At 52.3% G+C, this 9,248-nt stretch overlaps 1 protein-coding gene across 2 annotated transcripts in view; it reads left to right on the top strand.

The window, feature by feature from the left end:
* Positions 1–353: 353 nt before the first annotated feature.
* The window catches only part of TMEM268 (transmembrane protein 268), a 44,336-nt gene continuing 35,441 nt past the window's right edge, over positions 354–9,248 (top strand). Inside the window, exons 1-3 of one of the 2 annotated variants that reach the window (XM_073905854.1) lie at positions 354–477; positions 866–1,182; positions 4,661–4,848. In XM_073905854.1, the coding sequence (XP_073761955.1) occupies positions 1,100–1,182; positions 4,661–4,848 (271 nt within the window). In that variant the 5' untranslated portion in view covers positions 354–477; positions 866–1,099. The remainder of the gene's footprint in view (positions 478–865; positions 1,183–4,660; positions 4,849–9,248) is intronic. The other variant, XM_073905853.1, reaches the window with a different exon arrangement.

The following is a 9,248-nucleotide window of genomic DNA, read 5'->3' as shown; positions in this document are numbered from 1 at the left end:
CTCCCAGTGGGGTAACGGCGCGGGGCGGCCCGGCCGGGGGCGGGACCCAGGAGCGCGGCGGGCGGGGCGGGGCGGGGCAGGGCGGGGCGCGGGAGCCGGAGGCTGCGGCGCGGAGGGGCTGCGGCGGCCCCGACCTTCCGCGTCCCGGGGCGTTGGCGGCGGCGGCGGCGGCGCGGGCGGTGAGTGTGCGCGGCTCGGGGCGCGCGCCCGGGTTCCTGCGTGGGCGCGGGCGCGGGCGGCTGCGAGCCCAGATTGGAGCGGCGGCGCGGCCGCCTAGGCGGCCTCTCCTGGCCTGGGGTGGGCGGCGCGGCCGCGGCCGGGCTCTCAGTGCGCCTGGGGCCGCGTTCCCGCGCGGGTCGGGCGTGGGAGCGGCTCTCGGGTGGCTCCTGGGGGTCTGGGGCCGGGGGCGGGGATTTCCGGGGAGAAGGAGACCCTGGGCAGAAGACCTCCGGACAGGACTTGAAGGCAGAGACTGGGGTGAGACAGCTGTCCATGGCCAAGGCCAGGTGTGGTGGGACATCCCTGTATCGCTCAGACTCCGTCCTGGGCTGGCTCTTTGACCTTGGATAGTTCACTTTCATTTCTGGGTCTTAATTTCCTCATCTGCAAAATGGAGAGCTAGAACTTATTGCCTTTCAAGGCTTTTCCACCCTAAAACTTAAGTGTCAGGCCCTCTTATGGGCTTTTGTTGGGGCTTTCCAATTTAACAAAAACAAAACCTGATTTGTGAAAACTGTAAGCCGTTTCTTGCTCTCTCTCTCACACGTCCATCCCAGTGAGGCACACGGTTCCTGGGGAGACCGGGCATTCTGTCTCCAGAAATGGAGACCTTTGCTCAGGGACTTAAGGATATCTTCCTTTTCAGGGGCCCACCAGCTAATTAAGAAAGAAGCACGACTGGAAGGTCTGGTTAAAATGCAGAATCAGCAAAGGAAACTAAGGAAACCGGGGAGTGGTTGACCGGTTAGTTGCAGGAGCCTCGGGGCTGTGTTCACTTGCTGGCTCCACCTCCACCCTGGTGTCCGCTCTGTCTCCCAAGTCTCCCTCCGGCTGGTGCAGGACTGAGCACAATGGTGGGCTCAGGACACACTGGAAGGTGATGGGTCCACATCTGCCCAAGGCCGGTGTTGCCAAACCCCCTCCCACCCTCCGCAGCTTCCAGGTTGGACCAGGAGCTGCAGGGTGAGTGCAGAGGGCCGTCGTTGGGCCCACCCTGGCCTCTGGTCTGTACCTCTCTCTACTTGGCAGTCCTTCGCTCACCTCCACCTTTGCAAAGCCTTTCTCCCACATCAAGGTAATGCCCGCTCCCTCCAACTGCCTTGTTTGGTCATTGTCTCTTTTTTCTCTTTTTCTGAGTTCATCTTTCCCACCAGATGGGATCCCAGGCAGGGAGGGCTGACCAAGGACTTTAGATTTTATTTTTGGTGTTTGAGTTGAGAAAGCACAGGGCCTGACACTTCAAGGTTCTTAGGGAATGTTTGTAGAGTAAAAATAGTGACAGCTGTATTCCTTGGGCAATTCCTATTTGCCCAGTGCTGCTCTGAGTGATGTACACGCGTGAACTCTTTGAGCCTCGGTTACCATATTATCCCCCTTTACATGTAAAGAAACCGAGGCAGAGAGAGTTAAGTGACTTGCTCCAGGTGACACAGGTGGGAAACGGCAGGACGGTACCGGTACTTTTTAACCATTACTCCTTATTTCAGATGAATGAATGAATTCTGATTGAGACTTTGCAGGAGGCTAATTGGGCCAACTGCGGTGCTGGGATTTCTCCTCAAAGACACTAGTTGTGGGATTTTTGCAACCAATGGAAACTTTCCGTGGGGGAAGGATATCTGGGCAGCTCCAGCCTGGGGGTGGTCCCTCCTGCCTGGAGGAGAGGGGGTGGGCTCCTGGGTCCCACAGGCCTCTCTGACACACCAGTGCAGCTTGTCTGGGCTGCAGGCTGCTAGCTCTGACATCGCTGGGATGTCTGGGAAAAGTGAGTTTTCTTGTCTGGGAAATGGGCCCAAGGATTATATTTGCCTCTCGGGCCCAGGAGGTGAGCAGAGGAGTCAGGGAAGGGCTTCCGAGATTGTTGAGATTGTCAGGTGCAGGGCGGACTTCCTCAGGCTGTTGTTGCTTTTATGCCTCTTGAGGGGGTGCAGGCTAAGAGGAAGGAAGTAAGGGGTGGTGCAGTTGACTGGTTAATGTTCAGCAGTATTTGGGAATGCCTGCTGTGGGCAGGCCTCTGGCTAGGGGAGGGGGAAGATGGAGTGTCAGAAACCAGCAGGAGTTTGCTGTGCAGGCACCCGGGAGAGGGAGCCTCCCCTGACCCACCGTTTTTTTCTTTTCTTTCTTTTCTTTTCGTTTTTTTAGGGTGGATTAAAGAACAGGCTCCGAGACCTGGGTCCTGAGGCTCAGGGCCTAGGAATTATGGGCTTGGACTATGGAGCCAGATGGCTGGGGTTCCCATTTTGGCCCTCTGGCTTCCAGCCACCCCACCGTGGGCAGGTTTCTTTACGTCTTTGCCTCTCCATTTTCTCTCCTTCTGAGGCAAGAGGCCTGTTGGGTGACCTGGGTACTGGATGTCATCCCTGTGTCTCCTTCCGTTGTCCCTGCAGCAGCTGTGCTAGGTGGGGTTCCCTGAAGCCATTTTACAGATGAGGACAGCAAGGCTCAGGGAGTGAAGTACCTTGCCACAGAGCATGAGACAAGGCTGAGCAGGGATTCAGAATCCAGGCTCTCTGGTGTTCAAGGCCTTGCTTTTTCATAACATTTTGTTGCTTTCTGGCCCCAGAGCCGGGTACGGGGCAGGGGTGTGATACTTGTTAGCCAACGGCTCATTTTTGTATATTCTTGGTTGGTGGTGGGGGCTCCCAGGTGATCTTCTGGAGCTTACCTCACAGCTGGCTCCAGGTGCCTGCAGCCTGCTCTGTCACACAGGCTCCCCACTTAGAAAGCCGCCCCCTCACCTGGTGGAATGCTCTGCTGTCACCATCTTTTTTTTTTTTTTTTTAAGATTTTATTTATTTATTCATGAGAGACAGAGAGAGAGAGAGGCAGAGGGAGAAGCAGGCTCCCAAGGAGCAGGGAGCCCGATGCGGGACTCGATCCCAGGACCCTGGGACCATGACCTGAGCCGAAGGCAGACGCTCAACCATCTGAGCCACCCAGGCGCCCCTGCTGTCACCATCTTGAAATTCTTCGTCATGCACCGGGCCCCAAAGATTATGTAGCCGGTCCTTTTTAAAAGACTGAGAGAAATGGAGGGTGGTGGGGGTATGGGAGTCAGGCTTGTTAGGGGACCTGCGCGGTGGCGGTCAGCCCCCAGGCCAGCTTGGAACCAAGCAGATGTGGGCCAACTGGACACTTGTTTTCAACCAGCATCAGGAACCATGGCAGCAAAACCCAGTTCTACTGGACTTTTCACCAAGACGGGTAGCCAGGCCGGTGTGTCATCCCAGGGACTCAGGCATGGTCTTCCTTGGCGATGGGTGATTTGTCAGAGCCCCAAGCGGACACATAACAGAAAGAATGAGGGTGCAGGCTCCAGTCAGAGTGTGTGGCGCTGGAGACTCCGCTTTGGCATCAAGAAAATCCCCTTGAAGGACATTTCTGCTTTACGGACGAAAATGTCTTAGGGTCATGATCATGCCCACTGTGTTGTCACTGACCCAGCTCCCAGGGCTTTGGAAAAAGCATTTCCGAGACCTTTTGGAGCTAGATGCCAGGAAAATGCATTGCTTTCCTCACTGTCCTGTTTCTTACCTGCTTATAGATAACAGGAACTGCCTGCGACTGCTTCACCGGCAGTATTTCTCTTTTAGTTCTGGCCGCCTGGAAGCTCAAAACCAAATTCTTGGCTCAGGCAACTGTGCCAAACCTCGAAACAACAACAGTGAGAGCTAGTATTTGTGGGCTGCCTCCTTTGTTCCAGATGCCCCCGTCTGTGCTTTATATAGATCCTCCCACCGATTCTTTTGTTGCAGCCTTGTGGGAAAGACACCTCTGTTGGAGGATAGGGAGCTAAATCTCTTGGAGGCTAAAGCACTTGCCCAAGTTTACGTAACAAGTAGGTAGTAGAAGTGTTTACAGTGATAGCTCATGTTCTTTAGCGCAGACTTTTGCTGCCTCTGCCAGGGACTCTGATTGCCTGAATATCTGGGTATTTTTGTTCTTCATGGTTGTTGTTATTAACTCTTATTTTTTGTAATCTGTATTTCCCCCCATCTTGATTTTTTTTTTCATTTGTATTTTGTAATGTCTTCTGGGAAGTTCTTTGAGATCCTTTGCATAAACAAGGCTTCCCATGATGGATATACCGGTACTGTGCCTGGTTGCCTGGGGTGCCTGGGGTGCTGTCAGTAAAGGAACAGAAATCCCAGATGCCTGGGAGCAGGGCCTGCTCACTTCTTGAGTTCCCGGTGAGTGCCTGGATGTGTCTGAGCTGGAGAAGACCCAAGACCAGAGGGAAGTTCTCAGTTCTCCCCTGGAGGAGGGTTTTATTTCTTCTTCTTCACTCCTGAGAATGCCCCTCAGCATGACCGGAAAGAGCAAAGTCAGTAGAAGGACTCTCGGTGGCTCTCTCTGGCCTTGGGGATGACTTTGGCCTTGGAGGAGCCAAAGAACCCAGCCTGCCCAGGCCTGAAGTTCTTTCTTGTGCTGTTTTCTGAAGGCAAGCGAAGCGGCGTTGGCTGCTCCAGAATGAACCACGGCTCCAAGAAGGGGAAGTAGAGCCCAGCTGGCGCTCGGCTATGGCCTGTGAACCACCGATGGGCCCCAGCGGGGCAGCCAGCCCACTGCCCACCTCCTCCCCGGGCTGGAGCGCCTTGCCTGGAGGGAGTCCTCCGGGCTGGGGGCAAGGTAAGGTCATGACTCTTCTTCCCCCCTCCCCCTCTACCCCGGATGCGGAGCTGGACTCACATAACACAATGGAAGGGAGGGGGGGTGGAGGGCACAGAAGGGCCTTTAGCTAAGGGTGGGCATTTTGGGATACACTTACAGTCCAGTCTGTCATTTCTTTTTTTTTTTAAATTTTTTATTGTTATGTTAATCACCATCATCATTAGTTTTTGCAGTCTGTCATTTCTATCCATTCTCTCTATCCCCATCTTTAGACCAAGTCTCTGTCACCTTCTGCTTGGACCCCTGCCGCCCTATCTTCCTAGCTGATCTCTCCTCCTTGCCTCTTCCATTTATATGGCATTTAGGGAGAGCTTTTAAAAATGCAGAACAGACCGTGTCACTTCCTGCTTCAGTGTTTCGCATGGGGCTTGGTGATCTGTCCATCACCAGCTTGCAAGGCCTGTCTTAGTGGTTCCTGCCGTCCACGTTCTCCGTTCCTGGCATGTTGTCCTGCCTCAGGGCCTTTGCATCTGCTGTTTCTTCTGCTTGTTATGCTCTTGCCTTGCCTTCTTTCCTCTGATGAACTTCTAGTCCTGCTTCAGAGCTCAGTTCAGATATACCTTCTGTGGGGAATCCTAAGTCAGGACTCCCTGATATATTCCTGCTTCTCCCCACGGCACTTATCCTAGTCTGTAATTAAATAATGACCTGTGTCATAAAGTGTTGAATGTCCAGCTTCCCCACTAGGATGTCAGCTCCATGAGGGCAGGGGCTCTGTGTTGTCTTGTTCCTCCCCGCATCTGCAGTACCTAGCACATGCTTGGCCCATAGTAGACACTTACTGAGTGAACAGAATGAATGGGTGGCTCAGTGTAGGCATTTTGAATTGTAGCTGGTTACTTAGATGATTTGAAACTTGACTACAACTAAACTAAAAGGGTTTCTTTTACTACTACTGGTATTGGGAAAGCAGTTTACACACATGCGTGTACACACACACACCACTAGAATAAAATGGGATGAAATGATTTTCCTTTAGAACTGTGAAGACATTGCCCCACTGGTTTTTGGCAAGCCAGTTCTTGCTCCTTTGCAGGAAATTGCTCCCTGCCACACACACACACACACACACACACACACACGTGTGCGTTCCCACTTCTTTGGTAGCTTTTCAAGCTCTTTTTCTTATCTAGTTGTAAAAAAAGTATCTCTAAGTAGAGACTTGCTGTTCCCACTCTAAGGAACGGATGAGAGAGATTATTGCCAAGAATCCAGGAACTTGGTTTGAAAGGCAAACAAAGGCACCTCAAAAAGTCTTGGCGTTGCTGGAGCAAAGCATTTTCCTTGGGGTGCAAAGAGCCAGGCTAGGGGAGCCGTTGATGTTCCGTGGGCCTGGTGCTCCGGTCCACTTGGGTTTTGTGTTCTGTGCCGTGAAATGCAGAGCTGAACTGTGGCCCTGCCTGGCCTGACTGCCTGCCTTTTGGGCACTGCCTTGGCTCCAGCTGCTTCTCTTTCTTACTTTCATTTCCCCTGGTAGCTTTGGGCAGGCCTGTTTGCCTTTCAGAGGCTCTGTTCCCTTTTCCACGATAATGGTATCCATCTCTGAGGGCTCTCAGAGGCTGAAATGCGATTGGGACCTTGAAGCTCAAGTTCCCTGCCTCGTGCCTGGTGAGGGCTCAACACCTGGAAGCTAGTCTTATTTTACCTGATTCTGTCTTCTTTCTGCCTTTATTTTCTTCTTGTCCAGTTTCTCTCATTTGCCTATTTTTAAATCTAATTTTATCTTTTCCTGTTTTACTTTATGAAGTGAGTGACCTTAAATCCTTCCTGGAGCAGGTCCGTGGGAGGGTAAGAACAAATACAACTAAATCCACACACGTGGATTGCTTTATTGCAACTTTTGAGTCCTGGCAAGCTTGCTTTTAAATTGGCAACAATAGTGGCCAGTTATGTTGCGCCAAGCCTTTATTTTCATCCTCTTATTTCTCTGTAAAGCCCTCTGTGGCGGATATGATCCCCCTCCAAGTGAGGAAGCCGGCCAGGGATTCAGGTCACTTCTTCAAGGCTCCTCTGTGAGCAAGAGGCTGGGCTACACTTTGAATCCTAAAGCTCTCTAGTGTGTGCTTTCCCTGCCTTGCCACCTTGCCTCCATACCCCTTACCTCTTGCAAAGACCTTAAGAAAAAAAAAGAAAAAAGAAAGCAAATAAAATTCTTTTTGGCAGGGGGTCGAATGCTCTGTCACTCGAGCTCATAGGCGATACCCCAGGGCATAAAAAAAAGAACCCTATTGGGGTTGGGGACCAGAGTTCTGTCCTCTCAATTCATTTATACATCAAACATTTATGTAGTGCCTACTGTATGCAAGTACTGAACCCAGCTCGGGATCAGTGATGAGCAGAACCAGTATGGGAGTACATAGTCTGGTGCGGAAGATAGGCTTTAATCAACTAATTACATATGTAAGCAAATAATTGCAAATATATGTACTTATCCTTGATGAGACCAGCAGTTCTGGGTAGGTTTAGCAGGATTTGATCTCTTAAGGGTATAGTGTCAGGGCAGACTCCCTGAGGAAGTGGTTAATGAGTGGGGATACCCATGTTGAGTAGGGTTTAACTGTGTGAAGTCCAATGGAAGTGTTCTAGGGAAAGGGAACAGCATATGCAAAGGCCCTGGGGCAGGAGAGAAAACTGCCTGTTCCAAGAACAAAGGAGGCTGGTGTGGCCCGACACAGCACTGAATGGCCCGAGGTGAGTTTAGCAGGAGGCTGGTTCTAAGGGCTGGGAGAGTGGTAAGGAGGTTGGTTTTTGTCAGTAGAGCGCCAAAAAGCTATTGAAAGTTTTACTCAGAGGATTGATGTCCTCCAGTTTGCGTGCTGGCTGTTGTGCGGAGAGTGCATTGTAGGTGGGAGGAGTAGGTATGGAGACACCAATGAGGAGGCCGCCACAAGGTCACAACGGAGAGTGAAGGTAGTAGCCTGGCCCAGGTGTGGAGGACATGCCAAGAGGTGTGTAGAATTGAGAGATGTTCTGTTGGCCCAGTTGACGGCCCAGAGAGGGGCTGTGTGAAGGGGTAGAGAGAGTGGGTGGGCCAGGAATTCCCAGGCAGGTAGGATTAGGCATTTTGCTTTAAAGACTCAGGTATTGCCCAGAGCTAGCCTCTGAGGGGACAGGTTTGGGCCAGCAGATAACATATTGATGGTTTGATCTCTTCCATGCTGCTTTATCTTCTGAGCCGTGCCCACAGAAAATGTACCAGCATACCCAGTCCCCAGCCTTGCATGGCCGAACACTGGCATCCCCCAGCCCCGTGCCTACTGACCTGACCTGGGCTCACGGGGTCTCATGCTTTGGTGGAAGGAGATCTCGATCCTTCTGTCCAGAGTCTCTCTACTCAGAACAGAAGGTAGATGCGGCTTCATTCCGTGGCTGGTCCTCCCTGGGCCTGAGGGGCTTTCAGTCCCGAGCTTTCACCCCAGTTGGCCTCACTGGTTTGGCCTCCTTGCTGCCCGTGGTCTCCTTGCAGTCCTTCAGGGAGAGTTTTGATAGCTGTTGTGACCAGGCTGGGTTGATGCGGCGGCGAGTTTGTTGAGGTTCGACTTAATTCAGTTGGTGCTTTTGAAATGTTGAGTGAGTTGCCGATACCCTGGGGACGGGGTTACCAGTAAATCCGTGTATTAGGGGGTGCCTGGGTGGCTCAGTTGGTTAAGCGTCTGCCTTCAGCTCAGGTCATGATCCCAGGGTCCTGGGGTCGAGTCCCACATTGGGCTCCCTGCTCGGCGGAGAGCCTGCTTCTCCCTCTGCCTGCCGCTCCCCCTGCTTGTGCTCTCTTTCTCTCTGACAAATAAATAAAATCTTTAGGAAAAAAAAATCAGCATACTAGTTTTCTGTAGCTGCTGTAACAAATTGCCACCCACAGAGGGGCTCGCGAAACACAAATCCATCTTCTTCTAGTTCTGGAGGTTGGAAGTGTGGACTGAGCTATAGCTCCGTGTCAGCATGTCAGCCAGGCTGCTTTCCTGCAGGAGCCTGGGGAGAGTCTGTTTCCTTTTCCAGCTTCCAGAGGCTGCACATGCTCCTCGGCCTGTGAACCTTCCTCCATTTCCAAAGGCAGCCACGTTCCAGCTCTGTGCTTCTCTTCTCCCCATCACATTGCTCCCGACACTTCGGCCGCCTTACTCTTCCATTTTTAAGACCCTTCGGATTACATCGGGCCCACCCAGACAATCCAGGAGAATCTCCCTTTTTCCGGCCAGCTGATTGGCAACCTTAACTCCATCTGTACCCTTAGTTCTCCTTGCTGTGTAAGGTAACCTATTTGCAGGTTCTGGGGAGTACAGCGGGGATATCTTTGGGGGTTCATTGTTCTGCCTACCCCAGTCAGACTGAGCCCACTGTGAGTATAATAATTTGGGTGA

Source organism: Callorhinus ursinus, unplaced genomic scaffold (assembly GCF_003265705.2).
Source record: "Callorhinus ursinus isolate GAN/ISIS: 27379988/994484 unplaced genomic scaffold, GSC_fseal_2.0 scaffold24, whole genome shotgun sequence".
Classification (NCBI taxonomy): Eukaryota; Metazoa; Chordata; class Mammalia; order Carnivora; family Otariidae; genus Callorhinus; species Callorhinus ursinus.
This window is presented reverse-complemented; position numbering and strand designations above follow the sequence as displayed.